Raw genomic sequence first — 24,565 nt, 5'->3', positions numbered from 1 at the left:
GAAAAGCACAAAACTGTGTTGTGATGGTTTGTTTGTTTGAGATTTTTATATTATTTGGTGAATAAAATATATCAATTAAAAACGTCTGGTAACTTTTCTTGCCATTGAAGCTTGAGTCCAATTCTTGGCCTGTGCAATTGTCCAGAATGAGCTTAGCCACTGCAGTGTACCTACACTTAAAAGCTATGACAGATGGCGACAGATAGGACATTATCTCTTTGAACAATTCATTAGGCCTGCCATTAAGCTAGGCTACAGTCAAACCAAATGCCTTATGATAAGATACATCATGTATCGCTCAAAACCGCAAATGAAGGTGCGGGTAATGAAAACTTCATATCAGGACCACAGATCATAGAAGTTTGAAATGGCCAAAAGAGGGCTAAAGTTGAAAACTCTTTTTGCCAGTCAAGATGTTTTCACAGTTTAGAGAAATTATGCCAAAATCTTTGATCAGACTATCCTGTAACTGTGTCCATTACCATCAGACATGTACTTTTCGCTTACTGGTAGCAGACTAGAGGCATCATTTCTGCATATCTGTTTTACATTTTGGTAGATATGAACCTGATTGCCTCAACCTTATTATTCTTGAATGCCGGTCTTTACTCTCTCTCTCTCTCTCTCTCTCTCTCTCTCTCTCTCTCTCTCTCTCTCTCTCTCTCTCTCTCTCTCTCTCTCTCTCTCTCTCTATTTTTCCACAAGCTGTCCTACATTCAGGCTAGTAGGTCCTTTTAAAAGCATGTTGTTCACCTTGCGTTGAAAATTGAAGGTGTTTTCTTATGTAAATAAGCCACTTTCTGCTCAGGCAGATGGTTGTAGAACAGGTCGGATTCATCATTGTTCGAGCATACAGGTGTTCATATCTTATATATACATATGATTAACCAACGTTCTTGTGCATACAGACAGGTCTTGCACACAGATTTAGAACTTGCATGTTTTGAAAAATGAGGCCCCTGTTACTTGAACGTCTATTCCCAGCACAACGTCAAAGACCTAATTTTTTTACCAAAATACCAACACTTCATCTAGCTCCTAGCTCACTGACAAGGTACAAGAATAGTAACATACCAGCATGTATCAGTGGAACTTGCAATCATATTTATGTTGCTATAACAAAAAAAAAAAAATCATATACTTTACCATGCAAGAGTATTAGATCTCAGATTTACCATGTGACTAAACTGAAATGCATATCAAAGCCGAGAGCCTAAAAAGGACAATTTAGTAACTGTTTTTTTAAAGGCCAAGCAGGCATATTTAGAAGTATAATATTAAGACCTGACAGCTTAATGTGGATTTAGTTCCATATGGGTAGGAACTGTCTTGTTGATCATAGAGTAGCCTTGACAAAACCTGACAATAAATTGGAATATTAAGTGAGCAGCTCTGCAGTGAGACTCACCATACACATGGGGCTAACTGGAAAGCTAATTATTTCAACCCATGTTGAAATCCCTATTGATTTTTTCAAATCAATCAAAAAATCTTCACTAAAAGACATATTTTACATGAAAGTATGTCATTTAGTGAAGAAATGATAGGTAGATGTAAATTTAATATGGCAGACATGTTTGATTTATGTTGAACTCTGTTTTGTTATATAGAAAATTAAATTATAATTCACTTTCTGTTTAGGTTTCTTCTTTACACATAAATTCCTACATGATTAGATTGCCATCTAAACACAGTAGTGAATCTGTGTGGTTGTTTTCAAAGGATGATGAAGGCGGAGGTGCTGACTTGTGAAAGGCTGCGAAGCACGCAAGTATGCTGTGGAAAATGAGTTTGATTTATAAATAACTTCTTAAAAGCAACACAAAGCACTGGAATCAATCATTTTTGTGCGATGCTATGAGACTGTGTGTGTGTGTCTCCAAGTGTGTTTGTGAGATTGTGTGTGGGAGAGCTCTTTTGAGAACCCATTAGCAGCACCAATCAAACAAGAAGATTACAGCAGAGCTGGTAAACCAGACCACAGCACACTGAGATCAGTTCAAAGCAGGCATATATGGTAAATGACAAACCCAGAGAGATAAAAAAAAACACAAACAGAAATTTAAAAGCAAAAACTATTTCTGTTAGCCAGGTAGCGCAATAAGTTATTTAGAATCGATCAAAGATTACTTTTTAGAGATCCTAATCTAGGGCAAACGGTAATGATTTTTTTTTTCTAATTTTTCTAATATTCGTGTAAAGATCAGTTCTACATGAACTTCAAAAAGCATGTTTAATCATGAAGACTTAATATGACAGAAACAAAACTTGTTTTCCACATCCATCCTTTCTTGGAGATAGAAATACAAGTGTTTTTTGGCATTTAAATAGAGTAATAAAGCCAGCAAAAATCAATAACGCATTATAAAAGAACAGGCAAGAACTGGCTGTCTATAGACTACATGACCTAGCTGAACAACAATCTATTTCTTCAAAAGGTCAGTGAGCTATAAAGCTTGCTCAAACAGCGCAACCTCCCTCTCATTCTTCCCTGACACTGTAGTCACTCATATTTTTCCAATATTTCAGGGAATTATCACCCACAAGCCATGAAAAAGCATTTTAGACCTTTTCTCCATCTAAGTAATCACTTTATTAGTGACACAAAGATGAGTTTGTGCTGTTATATGGATCCACAGGGTGTAATGAAATTTGACTCTGCTGCAGAGCAACAATAAAATAAAAAGAAGAAGTTGACTAAGAATCAATATGATATATGCTCTGTCTGTTTGCCTGTTTCTAGAATGAAGTAATGGAGTGAAAAGATAGCTTTAAATTGATTAGAAATGCGAAATAAAAATGAATGAGAAGAATATTGGGTTGTTCTTTGTAATGCTCCAAGTGACTGACCTTACTCTATAAAATGCACTGAGGTTACATATGCCGTCATTTGGCACTAGTTTAACTAAAATAAATTGAATTGCACTGAATATGTCTTTAACTAAACAGATACACAAATGTAGATGTTTATGTAGATATAAAATGTCTAATTTCAATTAGCATAAATTTGTGATGTGTTTGAAGAAATTCTGAGCAGCAATGTTACTTTGATGTCTAGATTCAACTGAAATTTTCTCTTTCATTATTACTCTATTTACAAAATCTTCTGTGGTTTTGAAAAACGACTTCTTTCATGAGCAAAATTTGAAGCATAGTGCATTTATTTATTCTAAATATGTGCTTTCTTTTCTCTGTCCTTGGGTTTGACCTTACTCACAGGTAATTTGCTTTACCATGCATTTCATCTCACACCCAAGCTCCTCTACCTATAACCCACCGCATGCTTTCTCTCACCTTGCATTTTTCTTATTCATTCACGTCTAACCTTCAGTACTTCCTGGCCTCAAACAACGCAGTTCAGAGAAATTATGTGGAACCTGAAGGTGTCGCAGTACTTGTACACATCATCAAAGGGGAAAAGGAAAATCCATAGAAAGGTCTGACGGTGAGGGCATCGAGGGTCAGCGGTAACAAAAGATGCTCTTTGAAATTTGGATGAGGCATAATTATAGCAACAGGTTGGCTGTTCGTCGTCATGAACACAAAAGATCACAGTTCCCTGTCTGATCTGGCAAGTGGAAGATGACTGGAAATAATTTCACCAACTGTGTTCAAAATTACTGGCAGTGTGGTAGCAAACACAAGTGAAAATATTACTGCTCAGTGCTACATGAGGATAGCCTGTCTGACTAATCCTGTTTTCCTTGGAAACAACTGTTGATAGATGGTGGGACATGTGGAGGTCTTAGCTTATTTACAGTCCATAAAATGCGGGATTGTCTGTTCTGGAACATGAAACTAGGACTGCCAATAATGTCTGATTAATGTAAAAACCAAGCAAATGCCAATAGAATCCATTCTATACACATATGTTCGCATTTGCACTCACAACAGCACATATCCAATGGCATAAAGATTACACACACGCACATACATACAGGCACTCTTTTTTTGCGCAAGTTGTGGCTTGCATGCTTGATTTCCCAATGCATTTAGCCCCCTGCATCCATAACCCAAACATATGTCACAGCTAATACAGTTAGAGCTCAGGTCTTTGCTTCCATGTCTGCTCACTTAATGATATTAGAGTTGATTCTATAGTTCGATCCAGCTATCAATGTCAATCATGTTAGCACTGCTCAAAGCAGCAAGCCCTTGAGGGGCGACTGGCACTGGAGGGAGGGACGGGAGAGAGGGGAATGGCTGGCAGCTTTCTAATGCAATAGAGTTGCCAGATCTGAGAGCTTTTTATTACATTAATATATTCCTGGATAATTCTATCTCATCTCCTAATATGACTTAGCCTAAAAACCCAATTAAAGTCTCATTTATCCGATCACCTCAATCGGAAATGTTGACACGAGGGCGTTCTGAAACAGACGTGGTGGTTGCTTGCTACCGCCTACTGAGGATTGTGTTTCTTCTCCAGACACAGAGCAAAGCATAATTAGGACGGAAGGAATAGCATACAGCTTTCTGTTAAAGCTACTGCTTGTGTAATTCGTGAGCACACGGATGAAACAAAAGGCACACCTTGGGACATATTGCTATCAGATGCTTGAGGAGGTGTTACTCAAATTACTTTATACTCCTTTTGGGGAATATAATAAACTATGCAATACTGTAAGGTCTGAAACAATAATTGATCCAACTGGAGTTCATTAGACTTAATGCTTATGTCAAAGTGACTTGTTCATGAGCAGAATTCTTCTTGCAGATCTTGACTATCACAACAGTAGAAATTCCATTTGGCACGATTTTGACAATCCCTGCAAAATCATGCCAAATTCAAGGGCACTAAACAATCTACGCACAACTTTATAAAGAATACTATTGAGATGATATTTCATCTCACAAAAAACTAAAAACTCACCAGTATTTCTGTCCAGTGGCACAGAGGTGTGCATAATTTGGCTCTGCGTGGTGAGGTGCTCTTTCATTTAAAAATGTGTGCTAGTGCATAAATAAGAACTTGCATGCATCATGTTTTTTGGTGAAATGAAAACACCAGAGTGAGACTTGGAGCTGTCTTGGTTCTTTAAATTGTCACTTATCCATAGCCCAAAGGCCCTTCTCTCAGTTCAAGTGTCAGTCCGGTTGACTCCAGTGCTTCTTTGGTGAATTTAAGTGTCACAAAGCACATATTTGGTTGTTTGGTGTGCTCCTGAACCACCCTTACATTTGGTTGAACTGCCTCTCCACTCAGGCAAAGGGTTTCCTGAGTATCTTATTGCTTGGCCAAAGAACATTTTGGTTAAGCTTTTGCAGTCCTCCAGAATATGGTAGAATTGTTAAATCCGCTTGACTGGAAGCACATTTAAGTGTGCTTAGAGAGGAGTGTACAGAGGCTGCTTGAGCCAAGTCACTTATTTTTTATAAATATAGCAGAGCTTCAGCAGCTGCTATATGAGTTATTTAAGTTCAATATTTGCTTAAACTGTGCCACAAAGAAATTTATTCATTTCAAAGGAAGAGAGTAAGTGTGAGCTATAGGTTGTGTTATTGTATAATTGGTACGATGCTGCAGTTATTTTGTTTAAAGGCATGGCATAACCTTAAAAATGCAATCTCACACGCTCAGCAACGTTATAGAATAAAGATAAAGATCCTTTTTAAACTGTACACATTGCTTTGTGAATGTTTCACTGCATAGAATTTATCTAAGCTTTGATCCATCGACAGGCAGGTGGCCTTGCTATCTGCATAGACGTCATTCACCGTGGGTCAGCTGCATCAGCTATCTCCAGCTCACACTCCGACTGAAGTGACGCACATAAATGAGTCCACTGGGTCTCCCAAGGGTCTTAAATAGACTTACAGTTTGTACCTGGGCCTTCTGGTCAATCCCCTTCGGGGGCCATGTCTTTGAGCCAGCCCTCAACGGCTGAGAAAGCTAAGTTGTTCAGAGTAAGTGGTTTGTTGGTGCACAGTGGATTGCAGCTTGTCGTGTGGCGCATTAGGTGTTGACAGATGGGAGGGAGAGCATGGGACACTGCAGGGAACCAATGATTTATGGCTGGGTCTAGGACATTTAACGTGGTGTAAGTACTGAGTCTGGAGGGACCCTAATGTGAGGACAATTGGACGAAAGAGAGGAATAAACAAAGGGAATCTCTAAAGAGAGCATAGGTGAGACACTAAATTACTCTCATTGCAAAATCTGCAAGATTTTAATAAGGAATTAATGTATTTCTCCTAGAGTAATGAGGAAATCTACAGCACCAAGGAAGTCAAACGAAAACAAACATACAAATTATAGATGGAAATTTTGTCCATTCGTGTTTGCATTTAAATGATACTCATGTACCCAATTATCTGACAGAAAATAAAAAAGAAGGACACAGAGTGAGAAAGAAAGCAAGCAACAAGTGAGAAAAAGACAGAGTGGGAGAAGAAAAAAAAAACACAGCAGGAACAAGAGGGGGTATGTACAGACAATGCCAGGCCAGCGTTACAGCTCTGATTATCATATGACACAGCGCACGTCGATCAACAAGGCACACATCTCTACAGGTGTGTTTTATACTTCACCATTGTTATATGCCAAATCCCGATGTACTCTTTGTTATAAAAACTTTTTTAATAGGATTTGATGAACCTAATTTGTCACCAGCAGTGGCATCTAGCTATTATTGTAAATTTGTGCACTGTTATTATTGTCAAAGCTAAGGTGTGTGTGTCAGATCTTTGAACTTCACACAATGGAAATTCACTTATCATTTCTTTTTTTCTTTTCTTATAACGGGAGCAATTAAAAGGAATAATTTGGTGCTGGAAAAAGTCTGTGTGACAGAAAGCAGCTCTTGACAAAATTGCTGTTTGTTAAATAGTAAGTTTTATCATATACAATGTTTCACTATGTGTCCAGGTTGACATGAAATGTGAATTGGACAAATGATCCTAATCCAGTTGGGTGCATATGGTATCAGATTTAAATCTATTTTATTTTATGTTTTAATATTTAACACTGATGGGCCAGTCATTCATAGCAAACCAAGTTTAGACAAACAAAGCAATTAGAGTGTGGGCTAATTTGTAATTATCAGTGGGCCTACAGGAAAAAAAAAAAAAAAGAAAGAATAAATAGGATGGAAACTAACTCCAGATTACTATAAAGTCAAAAATCAGACAGCATGTTGATTATGTGCTCTTAATTATTATTTTCTTTCTGTTGTCTAATGTAAAAATTGCTTAGTCATTTAGTTACTGTGTGGTTGTAGTACAAGACGGTTTAAATACTAAGAAAGGAATAGAGACACACAATCAAGACAAGAAAAAAATACAGATTCGTGTATGCTCAGAAAAATAAACTGGAACATGTGGGTGAAGAAGAAACAGTTCTTTTACTTTTTCTTAAAGCTTCAAACGGCTTCCCTATCAGTCTTGTGAGAGACATGGACGCTGGATTGGATAGACTTTAGAAAAACAGGTAGAAGAGCATGAAAAATAGGACATGGTCATGTAATCAGTAGACCAGGGACGGTGAAGACAAAAAAAAAAAGAAATGAAAGAAAAGTGGTGCAGTTCCCTGCAGGGTTCACCCTGAAACTCTTCATATCTACCATTTTGTTAGAATGACAAAATCAAGAAAGACACAAGCATCTGAAATTCAGTAACACCCTTAATTAACACTATCTGCACATTGTTTGTATGCAGCCTATGCTGTGTATGCAACTGGCAAATTTGCAATTACCCTACATCCATTATTATGCTAATTCAAGGCTAATGCTATGGTAACAATACAATTACTCAAGAACACAATTACATGATTACTGTTGGCTTATTGTAGGTATTTTTTAGTATAGTTATTAGAAATTAAAAATATTTTTATTTTATTTAGCACTTGACAATGACATAATCAACAGCCTAGACATGAAAAGACAAAGCCTTGGATTGAAATTCAATTTAACTCATTTTTATTTATACAGCGCCAATTCATAACATATGTCATCTCAAGGCATTTAGATAGTAACCGAAATTATATGCAGAAATTCAACAAATCCAAAGTTTCCTTCGGGTTCCCTTTCAGCAAACACTTGGCAACAGAGGCAATTGTTACTTAATACCCAGTAATGTGCCAGAACCTAGCAGTGCCATCACTCTTGAATTCCCTAACACACCCATTTAGCCTTAGAAAGCCTTGCTGAGCTAAATTCAGCCTCTTTGCATCTGCTGAAGCTGTTTCCTTCAGGCAGCTTAAGGTGTTAGACAGCAGACCGCATCACAGAAGCAAAGGGACAGAAGAAGTATCGATCAGCTCTGTTTTGTTCTGCCGCGTTTCTCAAATCCAAACTTCAGTGAAGCATGTTGCAGTGTAATCACACGAATGATACTCAAAGCAGCAGCAGACATGTTCTGTGTCTTTGTGGAGGCACCTTAGCAGTGTGGGCATTTTGATAGATAAGAACTCTTTTTGTATAAAGGTTTCTACACAATGAGGAGAGACCGCGTGGGCAACTGCTGGCTGTGTAGTTTATCTCACCAGACTGATATCCAGCCAGACGCTTTCCATCTGAGACCATCTTCTCTCAGATCGAGTAGTCCTACACAGCCACATGGTAATGGGGAACACATGAATGTTCATCAAACAGATTTTATCTCTGTTATTTGTCCCCAAACAAGAACTTTTTAGGGGTTCATCAGTAGTTTCTCTTCTGCACAGCTTTCTTATGTATCAACAGTAGATAAAATGTGGCAAAGTAAAGCACCACTGCTGTTGGTGCATTTTATCACTAAAAGCAGACAGTTGCAGAAGAAGGAAAGCAGTGAACTGTTATGCACTGGGGGCCCCTAACCTACCTGTGTATGTGTGAGAGGGGGGTTTTGATGCTTTTGGACTGTCCAAACAGCACTTCTTTTTAAAAGTATATAATGGCTTTAAGCCCAGAGGCTCACTATTGATCACTACCCACACCTTGTGCTCAACATTCAGCAAATTTGTCTTCCCTCTTTATTTTATTCATTGGTATACCACTGTCATTTTCTCTTTAAAGACAGGTAAAGGAAGAAGACAATATGACCCAATGCAAACAGCGAAATCACATATAAGTACAAGCATTTTACAGTACGTAATCAGTCACGCCAATTGTTGATTGAGCGTTCTGCACGGCAACTCCCAGAGGAGCTGCGCGAGCAAGAAGGCCATCAGTCTCCCCCTAATGATCGTCCTACCTCACAACTCCTGTTTAGTTTTATGTGCCACATCCAGCTACCTGTGACATTTGTGTGCTCGCTATCACACTCCCTAAATCCTTCTCTTTGCCGCTCACAGGCTTGCCGAGTTGCCCCCTTCACCTGCCACAGCTCCTGGCTATGGCTATATTCTGCCCAGGCTCCCTTGACCCAAGCTGGTAATGCATTACTCCCCAGATCAATTGATAGATTGGCCCTGTCTAAGCTGCCGTAACTAAATCAGCTGCTCCTGATGATTCAGCACCAGCCAGGGAGCCGGGCCTGCTGTCACCAATCACAGATCACCAGCAGCTGAGACAGGTATGGACATTCTCCTGTCACTTGAACCTAATTTATTGCCAGCTACCACATTGATTAACCTTGTGCTGTGGTTCAAGCTTCCTATAAAAATTTGTTGGGGGGAGGGGTGTAGGGGTGAACTGTATGAAGAAGGAGGAGGAAACATAAAGGAAACTGGATGTTTACATTACTACAGTAAACTCTGAACAAAAAAGGACTTGAACTGTAACAACCAAGAGCAACTTTATCAGCGTGGCAGCTGGTAACAGTTCCAATAATGATTAGTTGTGAGCATTATATTTCATATTGAAAGGGAAACTTAATGTGTCTTCTGCAAAAGAAACTTTATATATCTATAACCTACTGTGTTCAATCACTGTGGAAAAAAAAGCATACTATTATTTTTACCACATCATAATTATATTCAGCACTTATTAATGTGGACACGTGCAACGAAAAGTTAGCCAGACACTTTTAAATGCTTGCTTTGTTTTAGTTTTCAGTTTGCTATAAGCTAGAAAGAATGTGGAAGTGCAGTAATGAGATGATTCATAGATCCCATGGTACCCAACTCTTGCCAATTGCCATCTGAACCAGTTTTTTTTTTTTTTTTTAATAACTATATGTTGACTTGGCTGCAGCAAAAGTACAAAGCAAAATCTTCTCCAGGGTCACAGTGCACTCATTCTCGCACCAAGTTATTCTTTTATTTTTCTCTGAATGCCCTGTGCCATTTCCACTAACTATGCTGTCATTTCAGATCTAGCCACTGCCCTTAAGTAACCTCCTGCCAATTTCTCATCACCTGATTTCCCCTCTCCAACTTGCTCACCTGTTTCCCACTTCCTCATTACCTCCCTAATATATACCATCTAACCTGGTCCATTTTCCCTCTCCTTGCTTTTGACCTCCTGTCAATTTTTGGCCTTACTGATATCTGCCTGCTTGCTGATTTTGCCCCTCAAACATCCCCACACCTGCTTCGGCAGCATTGCCTTAATAAATGTGAACTTTTCTTTAGCGTCTCTGAGTTGTACCTTTGAATCCTGTGTTATCTGAGGTACACATTAAACTGCATGTGATTCTATATCATCTCTAAACAAAACTGTTTAGGAAGAACCGGTGATGATTTCTTAAATACAGGAATAACATAAATTCCTTAGAAGAGAGGAATGCTGTGTTCATGTCTAGATTAGATAAGATTAAAAATATCTCTGAGATTTTAGACAGTAGTAATATCTGTTTTTCAAATAGGAAGAGGCTAAATAAAGTTTTAGTTTGAATCCATTTACAGATTTACATCTTTTTAAGCATCTGTTTGTTTTATTAATTAATGCACTTCTTCAGCAGGCTTGGGAACAATATCCTCAATATTCATTCTGCATTGTTGATTTAACATCATTGGGGATGCTGAGCTGAGAAGTGAAAGCATTTTGTTCTTCGTGTCTCTATGATTTACTCTCTTCTCTTCACTAGGACAGCCAGGGGCTGTCAACAATCTCCCAGCTGTAGCCTCTAAAACACAACTCATGGGCCTAATGAACCAAGGCACAATTACTTTAGCAAAAAGCTGCCATGCCGTAAGAGGGGGAAAGGGCATCTGACTATTCATAAACACTTGCATGATTTTAGCTTTTTCAAGTGTAAGTAAAAGGAGGAAATCTCTGTGGATTTAACACCATACTCTAAGCAAAGGATTGCTGTATAGTGTTTTAAGGAAAGACCCATATATGCATTTTATGTACATTACAAAGCAGCAACAGCACCTGCTTTTAACAAAATGATTATTTTTTTCTTTACTTTTGCACACTGACCCCAAAATCATCCTCGATTAGTTTTCTTCTCAGTTTCCTCACTGTGCAACTATGGCAACTAATACTAAAATATTAATAAGGTTAAGTAACTATAAGCCTCACAGTAGAGTCATTTTTTCAAGATAAATAAACCAAAAAAGCAAACAAAAACTAAGATTACCCCTTGCGGCATCTAGCCATGTAACTGGCTTATTTTGTGCCAGTGAAGTTTTCCATTACTTGCATGTTTGTGTAGGAATTAAATATATCTAGATATCCACAATAATAATCTAATATCAAAATAACAAGGTTGAATTAAACATTAAGCTAAACTCAATCAGACAGGCATAAGCACAATGTAGGACTACTGCCCACTGTTGCACTATTAATTTTCTATTAAAACCAGAGAGCCTCTCTAATGCAGTAACAACCCTTATCAATTAGCTTCCTATTGTTTCCAGAGCACTTTATGAGCACAGGTGCCACAACGAACACATTATTAAGCTGGCTATCGCGTAGAGACTTTGCCAGCAGAAAAAACTGATGCTGTAGGGATCAATAAGCATTGACTTGAAAGTTGCTTACTGGTCACAAATGACATGCTGGATCAACGCTTAGCACATAGTTTCAGCAGGTCACACGTATAGACAATCCAATGAATGGGTATCTACGAGCAAAAAGTAAAAAAAAAAAAAAATAATAACTGAATACTGCAGAGTTAAACACTGTGGTTATGTTGAGTTGTTTATAACATTGACTTCACCTTAAGAGGAGCTGCTTTGAGAGATGGTTTCAGGCTGGCCTAGATTTTCAGAACTATGAATAAGATGTTCAACTTCTCAGCCCTTTAAGGAGAAATCGCGTACTTCACAAACAATCCGATTCCCTCTTGACAGAGAAGCAGTATTGATGGTGGGCTTCAAATCACCAGTTCATCTCTGAAATTGTGCAAGTTCTCTTTTTAGAGGCAAGTAATGGTTTACAAAACTGACCCTGAACTACTGAAAACGAGAGACAGAATAGTGTTGCTCTTTTGTATAGAGTATAACTGAGGTATTATACCTCCTGAGCTCCTTCCTCCACAGATGGCTATATTACCTCTGGCTACAATAAACAATGTGGACTCTGAGTCCCAGTTTAGTCGAACACATGGGTATAATATGGTCATTTTTAATACAGCAATAACTCACCAACAGTCAAGGCAAAGTAGGGGTTATCTAAAAACGCAGGCATGGCCTAGTAAGTGCCCCACTGTGGAATTTATGGCCCCTGCGTTTTCAGTGATGTATGACTCTGTTTAGGGCACCCGAAAGGCTGCCATGTTGATTGTATCTCAATGTTAACTTTACATTACAATTTCCCACCTTTACAAAGGATGGATGTCAACGTTTTCATTCAGGTCAGACTTAGAATCGGCCTATAGGAGCCAAATATAAAGTCGATATTATAATCATCCGTAGCATTTTTTTGCCATTTTTGCTGCTGTTTTCTTAGTAGTTTGCGGGTGTGTATGAAACTAAAGTCATGCCATATGATCATGATGTTCTTAATTGGTTGGTACTGATCAGTTAACTAGCATATAGTGTCCAATGATATGAGTAAAACCTTTTTTTTATTTGTGTATGATCTCATTGATCACATTCTATCCAGGTACACAGTTCAAGGATGGATGCCAGTACATTCACATAATAAATCAATGTGTGTTAGCAGATAACAGCTACAGTCTAGGAAATAAATATTTGGACAGTTCAGTCTCAGCTATAATCTAAGTGGGCTTAAATCAGTAATAATATAATATATAATAATAATTATGTATGAGAGATAGCCATGTAAACATCAAATGGCCCAAACTGCAAGGGTTCAAAATTAGACACTTGGCAACTAAATTTTTACTGGGCAGCTGTGTGTCATTGCATCAACAGCTCGGATGGTTTAAATGGATTAGATGTGACTGAGAAAGGCCAGTAAAAATGTGAGTATGCAAGTGAAAAAGCAAGTGCACGCACAAAACCAAAAAGTGGCAAAAGTCTTGCGAACGGTGGTAAAATCTCTGGCATTGTTAAGAAAAACCCATTCATGGCAAAAGCAAATTAATGAGGCTTTCATAAAACAAATGGGGGAATGCAGAAGTAAATGGGTGCATTGTATGTGCTCAGTTTCATCAGGACAACAAAGCATTTGGACGATGTAACTAATTAGCTTTTCATGGTGAAGAGGTGTAATATCACAGTTCCTTATCACCTGATCACGATCCAACTGAGCATGAATTCCACTTTGTGAAGACCCCTCAACACGGAAAATGCAGTGAAGGCATAACCCAGAAATGTCTGATAATGCAGTGAGTCAAAGATTTAACTGCAAAGGATTTTCCATAAAATAGTCAATACAATGATTTTGTTTAACTTGAACTTCGTCTATATCTCTCACACAGTTCTTCGTAGGGTAAACCACCTTAAAATAAAAGGTGAAACTTTAGAGGGACTTATTGTAGCATCCGAGTTTGAAGAATACAAAATTGTCCATCTTCTTATGGTCTGGACTGTAGATGAGTATTTGTCACCATACAAATGTCAAGTGAGGCAAGGACAGGGCACCCATTTTGTTTTAGTAAACCACCAACCACCAAATGTCTGCACGCATCTTTGCAGACAAATGCAGGAATGAGTCTACCGTGGAAGACAGACTTAGTTTTAAGATGATAAAAGGAGATCAGACGTTTAATAGATGTGACATTGAAAGTTTCAGAAATCTTATGGGCTCCCATTTAATGGCACTATCGCTACGTCCAGCACAAGGAACTAAGTCATGTGTGCAAGGTCAATGACAGAGTATCCAAGGGCGGCTACCATTTTCGCTTATGTAGACACAGCTCGTACGGCTCACTGTGCACAAAAGGGTGGGTTGAATTAGAATATAAATCGGATGTGTGTGATGATTAATCATTGTCTTGGCCGGTCTCATAACCTTTAAACAGTTGTGCCAGCCACAGTGTTGCATGAGGAAAATGGCTCTCTAAGCGGAGAGACAAAGTCCAGATCAGCTTCCCCAAGGAGGAAAACACAACTGTTGACCAGAAGGTTCAGAAACACAACATGTAAACATGTGATATTACACACGGCATATGTATCCACAGATCCACAATATGTCATTTTAATATGAATTTACATTTGTGAAAGTATTGTAATCCTTCCATGTCATGGTTTCCATTACTAGTGGTTATTATCAAATACAGTCACAACTGTATGTTCAGTTAATAATTTTTGTGTTGGTCATGTAACACAACAAGAAATCACTATTTGCTAATATTTCTTGTTTTCCATTTTATTGGTTTGCTTTAGTTTGTTTTGCCAATAATTATGTTGTCTTTCACTGCATTTAACTATATTACGGTGCACATTCTAAAGACATCAGCTGCATATGCTATTCACAAACATGAAGTTGTGCACTTTTAATAATTGGCCACTGTTCATTTGCCAATAGAATCACGAAATTGTCAACACAGCTACGCGCTGAAAATAGACTCGACCCTCACACCATCAATTCTCAGCATGTCAAAGAACTGACTTTCACCGATACCTCACCTTTCACTGACTCATCTCCTCTCACCTTTGAGCCTGCTTGCAGTCCTCTAAGAATGAAAACACCAAAGGGATAGACAAAGAGCAATTGAAGCAGGAAAGGAGGAAATAAACTACATTTTGTAACACAGATTGTACTCGTCTTTGCACTGCGCATAAATATAGATCTACACGGGCTGTTGCTTTCAACTAACATGAAGTCTTTTCCTTTTTAGTTATATAGGCCAACATCGCAGATTTGCCTCTGGAGGCTTTACAGTCCATACAGCATACAAGAGCTCTGTCCTTAGACCACTGACATGAATAAGGATAAACTCTCACAAAGCCCCTTCAGCAAAGAAAAGTGGAAGAAACCTCAGGGGGGAGCAACAGAGAAAGGATCTGTCTTCTAGCATGGACAGACAGCTGTGCAATAGACACACCTTTCATAGTTTTCACGAGAGACAGTATTACATAAACAAATGAGCTGCATGTGTGTCTGTTTCAGTGGTGTATGTGACGTTGATGGGTATTAAATAATTAGAGAGGGAACTCACATTGTTCATGTACTCGCTCAACAAGTCTTGAAGGGCCTGTCGAACAGCGTTGCATTCAGCCACGATGCGTTCACGGCGGTCATCACGTGTGCATGAAGAGTCGGCCATTAGTGCAGCACCACTGATGATGCTCTCCAAGCGCTCCTCCAGAGAAGGCCTGAATCGAGCCTCGCTGAATGTCAGAGGGTCAAGGATGATCTTGTTCTGTAGGGCAAAAAAGACTTAGAAGGTCAGAAGAGTAAAAAAAGGCCTAAGTGGGCTAAACCATGACTTGGGGAGGACTAGACTGGGCAAATGTATCCTATGATAAGCTGTAATTCAGTTTCTATCATGAACAACAAGACAAGTACAAGGTACATAGCACAAGACAACAGGATTTGCCTGAAGGGAGTAATTTGTGAGCACCGATCAACAGCAGCAGTTGACCATGTACAAAAAGATGCTAGGAGGCTGCTAACCAGCCAATGTGGTAATTAGGGGAGTACAGCATATAAAATAAGACTCTGTGTGTTATATTTCAAAGGCAGGTAGACAAAATTTGGAAGAAAAATTACACAAAAACAATATCAGACACCTTTAAGGTTTGAGACTAACTTATACATTCACTTAGAGAAAAGACTGAAAACACTAAAAGCAAAAAGACAGAAAATAAAATGAGGGAAAATCAAGCTGTGTTTTTCTCCCAACAGAGAAGTGTTCCTTTCAAGGAGAAAAGCGAAGTCACACTAAAAAGCCACTTTTTTTTGCATGCAACAAATTATAATTACAACATCAATCTCAGACATCCCTATCAGTTTGTAATAGAGTTCTATTTGCTTAAAGAACACAAAATGCTTCCACCTGCTTTTTAAACACTGGCAGAGAGCAGTCAAATATTCACAAAGGTTTATTTACAAATTTGTTCAGATGTATGCAAATTGTAGCACTGAATGAGGATGAATCACCACCACAACAACAATCAGCTACCAAGACTAAGGTAGGTAAACCATGGGTGCATAGAGGAGGTTGGGCACAGCGTAGTTCAATTTAGAAATTGGACATTTAAAGTGAACCTCCACTCAAAATTTCTTTAGGCATGAGACTCTCGCTTGTCTTATAGTGCTGGCAAAACTGTGAATATTGCAGGAACAAAGCCATTTATTTTAATGTTGCCTTTTCTTGTTCTGTTTATTTCAGAGAGACGGGAGTACTCGCGGATCAGTGAATACCAATTCCTGAAGCAGAAAAACCTTGCATTTTTACTTTAACATATCACATTTGCAGCTATTCAAATGGGAACACTGACCTAACAGCAATTTGACTTTAGTCTCTCCATCCAAAGTTTCAACAAAATCTATCAGAAAAAAAAAACTCCTTTAACTTCAGCACCCAGCCAAATTAAAGATGCATTTCAATATTATATAAGGTTTAAATATACAAAATAAATCACCGATAACTCTGGGAGAGGGCCCTAAGATGTAGCTTTGTAGAATACGTGATGAGTTTGGCAAGTGTTGGGTAACAACAGAGTGCAAAGGTGCAGTGTTTGGTCTTTATGCCCCAGTCTAATCCTGAAGCAGGGTGACAGACTGTCAAATGATGCATAATAACATTTAAGGCAAGAGAGAGCAAAGGCTGCACCAAGCGTAACCTGCTTTTCATTTGTAGCTGGCAGGAAAACATGGTAAATACATGGCTGTGCAGTACAATGAATGAAAATATATAGTGAAAGAATAGAGAGTTTTTCAGCTGCAAGAATAAATAAATGAATAAGAACAAGACAGCAGGTACAGACAGTAGGAGAGAAATTGTAGAGAACAATTGCGAAGATACTGCGTTTCCTAGTTACGTACAGGAGCTTCTTCTACTTCTTTCTTTTTGTATATTTCACTTAGTTTCATTCTTTATTGTTTTTTCTCTGTGTTTTTTTTTTTTATTGTTTCAGGTGAAAAAAATGCAACATGTTGAGACAGGTTTTGAGGACTATGTTTTTTTTGTTTCGTTTCTTTTTCTTTTGACAGAGCAAGACTAGCTGCTTCCTATTTTGTCCTAAAAGTCCAAGATTTACCGCTCAACCAGAAGTGTAGATATGAAATTTAGATAAATGTTTCTATCTGACTCTAACCCTTAGATGCATAAGTGGGTCAAAAATGACCCGTTGAGTTCGTTTTCTTGCAATATATTTGTAATGAAAACTTTTTATCATTTCATATTCCAGCTATTCCTCAAAAAACATGTTTTTCATATCATTCCACTTAAAATTTTAAGTTGCCTTTAATATTTTTAAAGAAATTGTAATATTTGTATTACTACCCCAAACACTTTATTGCTGAAAATATCATATCAAGAGGTGATCCAGTGTACAAACTTGGAGGGATGGAGAGCAGCAACAGCTGGAGGAAAAGAATGGAAACATGTCAACAAAATGGACGTTGACAATCTTCTGATGCTGCTCTGTGCGATATTCTTATTTTCAATTATGAAAATCTGTTATAAAGTGAAAACTAGATGTATTTCAAACATTAAATCATTCTTGTGCAGACAAAAATATAATACACAAAATATAAATTATTATCCTTAACCAAAATGACAATAATGACATAAAAACACATTGATTGTTATACGGGTCATTTTTGACCCACTTATGGAAGAGTGTCGGGTTCAATCACTTGTGCATCGAAGGGTTCAGTAAAACATAAACAAAGACATTTCAACGTACATAGGTCTAGCTGCATGTGTCTGCATTCTACAAGGGGTAAGGTATGCACAGTATATCGCTATTCATTTCAATTCAGCTACTTGACAAGTAATATATGATCGGTATTTTTACATTAAGTTGATCCACCTTACATATATATGTGTATATATATATATATATATATATATATATATATATATATATATATATATATATATATATATGTATATATATATATGTATATATATATATATAAAAAAAAATTTTTTTTTTTTTTTTAAATCATTGTTCCTCGTCTTTACTTGTTGTGGAATGGTTCTTGTGTTGACATCTACATCAGAAAATGGAGCTTTAAGAAGGGAAAAAGGAACACAGCAAAGCTCAATACACAGCGGATCTCATCGTGAAAAGATGCAAAGAGGAAAAGAACATGAAGGGAAACTGAGAACATTCCCTTAGGACTGAAGTCAATTGTTATTCCACACAGGGTGTCAGGCTGCAATTATCACTGGGAGTTGGGAATAGGCCAAGTAAAAAAAAAAAAAAATTTAAAAAAAAGTAGCAAACGCTAGGCTGACAAAGGCTGGTAGGTTTTCAAGGTAATTGGCAATGGCTGAAGTCATCCTCCAAGAAGCTCACAAACGTGACTGATAGCGCCAGTTCCCTCAGTGAGTTTCACAGTGTTCAATTCATTTTTTGAGATATTTGTTGCCTTTGAACCTCATTATCAGTCAGTCTGTTGTTCGCATTAGAGGCCAGAACTACCCAGTATTTGTGAAAAGTATCTGACAAGTGCACACAGTAATAATAATGAGCTAAATTAGTGCCATAATACAGTCAGACTATAAAATAAAATATTAAAAAAGCATCCTTGAAAGCTTAATATTCCCTCAGACAAATACAAGTTTGTAGAAAATGGTTCTGAGAATTGCATTTGGCAATGGCAGAATCTACATATATTCTGGCACTGCATTTTGGAGCCTTTCGCGAAAACATGTCAGAATCTTAATGCATTTTATATTTCTTTGTAGAAAAGAGTCAATTCATTTTAGCATAATGCTAAGCAGAAGACATTCTTTAATATGGCTTCATGTGTAGTGCAAGTGACACAATTTTGCTATTAGTTTACCCATGTCCCCTCTGAACACATTTAAATTTCCAAATATTCAGAAAATATATAACATATTATAGTATTATCGATAGAGTTGTTTGTACAGAGCAGTTAAAGAGACTTTACCTCCAGGCTGATGAGTGTTTTTCTTTCTTTTTTTCATTAATTCTAGGCCAGTTTGTAGAAGTCTTTAATTCGTGAAAGTACTGTTTGAGTATGACAGTGTATCAGGACCACAGGCAACCGTATGTTTGCCCCACCAGGGGTGAGGTTATTAGTTTGACCCAACTTTGGGGCATCAACCAGTGAGACAGGCCACATGTCACATCAGCCTCTGTCAAATGTGCCTTCAAGGTGTTTCCAATATTTGATGACAATTATTTTGTCTAAGAGGGAAGCACTACAAAGTCTTGAACATACCACTGCATTGCCTCTGGTGAACCCGTTCCAGGGTTCAAGGGCTGCATGGTCGTGACTATTACAGTGTTTGACAAAGCCCTGCCCACCCTGGTCCAGAGGGGACATTAGTCATAATCCACTCTCTGACTGATTAACCTAATGAAGAGCACCTGACTTAGGGTTAGGCTTTGGCCTCCTATTACCAGACAGTGGGAGGCGACAAAAATAGCTTCAGTACAATTGTGTGGATGTGATAAATAGTAGTAAATGAGTCCACTCACTTATTCACAATATTCAAATTTGTGGGTGCATGTGAGGTAGGGATGTCTTGAGAAGTGATACTTCAGGACAAAGTCTATACCAAAATTCTGAAAATGTAACAACACTGATTTTCTTATCTTATTTTCTTAGCTTCAGCTCTGGACTCTGCAAAAGTACACAGACAAATTCCTATCTAAAAGTTCATAGTTTTCTTATATTTGATACTTCGGCAGTATTTTTGCATTTACTGTTTCTCCAGTGTTTTTAGCTTTTCTAGCAAGTTGACTGGTTCTTCTTGTCCAATACATTTCATTGCATAGTTGACCATGTATTAGCCTGCATATGACAAATAAAGCAAACTGAATCTGAATCTTCTGTAGGACCAAAGATACCAAAAGTACACCGGGTGTTACAGGCAGACAACTGGAGATCGTGATTTCTCTGAAATGGTGTAGCAACAGGCCTGCTGCGACATAAAAGTTGTGTATGAGATGTTTGGTTTTTGAGTTGATGTTGATGATCAGGGACAAGTCTAAAAGCCAAAAGTCAGAATACAAACAGTTTCACATTTGGAAACAAGAAAGGCACTCAGAGAGTGCAGTACTCTGCCAAGACTGCTCAGTCATTGTAATATTTCCAGCAGCTGAAATCTTGAAGAAATATGCGACAGAAATCTTGGCACCATAGAATGTAGCCATTCAATCTAGAAGGACCCACAAACAAAATAACCTTGTGCTGAGCACAGGCGTGTATTATGCATCTGTACATTAAATACAAATACCAAATCACGTGACCTAAATATGTCGCAGGTGGCAGGAATTGATGGGACGTGGAAACAGCCCCACAATTTAATTGCTTGTATCATTTCTAATAGCTAATTCAATTCAATTCAATTCAATTCAATTCAATTCAATTCAATTCAATTCAATTCAATTTTATTTATATTATATTCATATTGTAATGTCCGACGTCGGGGGGGGAGGATTTTCGGGTCCATCCCTAGTGGGATTGTAATCATATGATTGTCAGCAGGCAGTTGACATAGTGTTCACTTGATGTCATAGTTACAGTGACGCTGAGCCGCTATCTTGCAGTGATACAGAAATCTTTAACAAATCCATGGATCCAGACTATAAGCCGCATCACTGCAAAGCTCTAATCTGTTGGTCCTTGTGTCATTTCTGACCTTAACTGAAAATTTCATCCAAATATAGTTGTCTGTTTTTGAGTAATGTTGCACACAGACAGATAACAGATGGACAGACAAACATACACCATACGCGTCACTGTCACACCCGCAGCCTCAGGCTCAAGGTAGTGGCAGTGCTCTCCCTTCCCCTCTCCTATCCCTCTTTTCTAGATCGAGTGTGTGCGGGTGAGGCTGCGGCAACAGGTGTGTGTCACCCCAATCAGCGAGAGCAGAGCACAAGCATGTGGGAGTGATCTAATCAGCCACTTCCTCAGACATAAAGACAGACGCCACTCACTACTTCCTGTTCTTCTAGCCGCCTTAAGCGGGTCTAACTGTGACTTGTCGTCACTTCCGGTTGTAGTCAATCGTCTGCAGTTGTAGTCCTTTTGTTATACATACCCTGTTGTAAATAAAAGCCTTATATTTTCTATTCCTCTCGTGTTGTGTCTCATACCCTGCACCTGGGCCTCAATACAATACGTTACACTCATATTACTCCACCGCAATCCTTGGTGGAGTAAAAAGGGAGGAAGCAGCCAAAACTCTCCTAAGCAGCTCAAAAACTTACGTATCTGTGTACAAAATTCAAGGTAAGCAGGCTACCGACATCGTGTTCAACCTGTCAACATATAGCAGTATGTGTATGTATGTTTGCCCCTGCCTATACACATACTGTGCAGCAGCCTGTGTGGTTTTCCTAATGGTCTTTTCATAGCATCAGCATTATGAGGAAGCTGAGCAGGAGAGACAGGCGTAAAGTAGACCAACACACATACAGAAAACTACATATATATTTAAAGCTTTTCAGAGGCACAGAAAAAAGGACAAAAACTCATGTGAAAGTCCCCGCAAGGAAACTGGATCAGCAAGTTTTATAATACAGTTTTGTTTGTGTTGAATGATTGAAGGTTACCATTTCCTATTTTGAGTAATGTCAATTTTTTCATGTTTATTACTCCTGCCTTTTATATTTGTGCTTTCAAAGAAGAGTCCTTGTTGAAAAACATTAATTTAATTGGTATATTTTAATTTTTATTTAATTGTTATTATTTTTGTTATGGTATTGAAAATGGTAATGGTGAGTGTATTATTTTGATATGGGCAAGCAATATTTCTGGTATTCATGGTGACATCCTAATAACATGAAGTTATTCACATGAGATCACGGCACACACAATCAATAATATTCTAACTCCATTTCCAGCAGTGTAAGAAGCTCAGTGTTTCAGCTTAAATGAGCCTTCCAGTAACTCTAAGGAACAGAAGTTGTTTCACAGTCAATTTGAAAGTTAATCCAATGCAAGTCCAATCACATTTGCCCATCTTCTACGCCTAGAACACGATAACCCAATAGACACTTGGCACACATTCTCTTCGCATACACCAGTTCTGAGCCCTGCATCCTCGCTCTACACCACAGTTTACATACATCAATTCAACTCTCTCTCAATACAACTCCCAAGTGTCATCCTCAATTGGGAGGGAAACTACGTCACCCAATTTGTATAATCTTTCAAAACTGACGATCTGAAAGTCGCACGAGTAACAAGGCTAGCTGTGCATAGTTGTGACCATAGGGACAGCATCAAAACACCGTGTTGGGACATAATTGCACATTTCTCCCTAAACCTCCACTCTACAATTTTAAATCGCAGTAGTACAGTTGTAGTACAATACAAAACTGGGAAAGATTGTAACTGCAGGCTTCATTTGGTGGCTTGCTTTTTGATGTACTGTACCAGTAGATGTTTCCATTCTACAATAACCCACCATATGGTGAGCGGAATCTGGGCTAGTCAGTAGCACACACTAGCACTACCCTGCTTATCTTGAGTGTGCTCCTGTTCCTTTAGAGTTTAATGCCTGCCTGTGAACCAAATTTCCTTTGGGAAAATATTAAAGTTCACATTTTAGCTAAAGTATACAACTTCTGAAGATGAAATAGTAATGTATGCACATGCAACCTGACAGAGAGTATGGCTGTGAAACATTTTTCCATCCACCCATCCATTCATTCACCTTGTAGACCTCCTGCAGTACACTGAATATTTCAAGGGCGAGCTTTTACTGTGTCTTTATATTGTAAAGTAAGCTAAGCTAGGAGTGCTGAATCTTTTATACAAAGAGCAAAGAGACCAAAGTACATTTGATCTTCACCGGACAGCATCTCCTAAACTGTGCTGGACGTTTTCTACATTAAAAGCCAAGGAGGTTAAGTGGGGGAAAAAAAAAAGAAACCGTGTAGCATGTGCATGGTGAAATGTACTTTCAATAGGCTTCATAAGTCAGCAGACAGAAGGAGAGGCACAACTGCAAATCCACGTTGTAGCATTTTAGCACAACAGGTGGAGGAACAGCTACATTTGTATGACTGAGAGGATTAACATTGTTTTAGTGACAATATTTTTACTCAACCTCGACGAAGTCATTTCTTGATTAAAATGTAAAAAAGCAGCTATCAAATCATTACACAATTTAGACCCACAGCTTTGCAATATTGCAAGAGATGATTTGCAATATGCAGTCAGTATTTGAGAGCTCCGCTATTTCAAATTCAATTACTATAGAAAAAAGAACACATTTTTTTTACCTCAAATTGTGCAAAAGAACTGTTTGTTAATTACAAAACAGGTAATTAGACCAGAACAGATTAGACAATTATTTGCGATCGTGCAACCATTTTTTAATTATGTTCAGTCACAATTTATCTATTATAAGCATGTTGCAATTAAACACGTGGACCAAAAACAGCAGTCATCAGAACCACCAAGTCGATTCTGTTAGTGGTTAAAAAAAAATAACACACATTTACTTTCTCTTTACTTTCTCAAGAGAAAAGTACCAGTAAAGATGCTATGTATATGATAAATGCAGTTCTACAGGTGCTTAAAAGCAGAATTAGGCCAAAATTGACATGTAATAACTAAAATCACAACTTGTAGGCATGTTACTGATTTTGTAAACTATAATGCAGCAATACTGTATGTGTATTCATGATTTGTGCTGGTAGACACTTAATAACATACGTTGTTTTGTTTTAATATATTCATTGTTTTAATCAATTAATTGCAACGTAGTCCCAGCAGCTGACAAATACTCGCTTATTTTCATCAATTAAATTGATGAAATTTGAGTGACTGAGGATTATGTTCTTATTCTATCATCATGTTTACAGTAGAATTATCATATAACACACAATTTAAGTATAGTTTAGTGAAAAATTATATCTTGGAAGAAAACAGAATTCGAGCTAGGGTGTAAATTTAGAGCAATAATACCGGAAAATAAATAAGCCAGAAACAGGTATACTACATGGTCTTGAGATCTTAAAGGGGATATGAAGCTTTCCTTTAGTAAAAGATGTTCATGTCTGTAATTGTCTTCTCTTGTTCCTCGGGGGTTTGTTTTATAAATTATTAAGTTGAGTGGTATTGTCCTTTTTCTTGCAGCTGCATGTTTGTGTAGTAAACACACTTTTGTATGGAAGTAGCCAAATGTCTTCTGGAAGGTAAATACACCACACAAATATGATATTTAGAATAAAAAA

The 24,565-nt window shown here is 37.9% G+C and overlaps 1 protein-coding gene across 1 annotated transcript in view; it reads right to left on the bottom strand.

Moving 5' to 3' along the window:
- The window catches only part of ctnna2 (catenin (cadherin-associated protein), alpha 2), a 343,745-nt gene that overhangs the window by 240,243 nt on the left and 78,937 nt on the right, over positions 1–24,565 (bottom strand). The window contains exon 7 of the mRNA XM_055009627.1: positions 15,379–15,582. Coding sequence (XP_054865602.1) covers positions 15,379–15,582 — 204 coding nt within the window. The remainder of the gene's footprint in view (positions 1–15,378; positions 15,583–24,565) is intronic.

The sequence above is a fragment of the Amphiprion ocellaris genome, chromosome 4 (genome assembly GCF_022539595.1).
Source record: "Amphiprion ocellaris isolate individual 3 ecotype Okinawa chromosome 4, ASM2253959v1, whole genome shotgun sequence".
Lineage (NCBI taxonomy): Eukaryota > Metazoa > Chordata > Actinopteri > Pomacentridae > Amphiprion > Amphiprion ocellaris.
The sequence above is the reverse complement of the archived record's forward strand: the minus strand, read 5'-3'. Positions and strand labels throughout refer to the sequence as shown.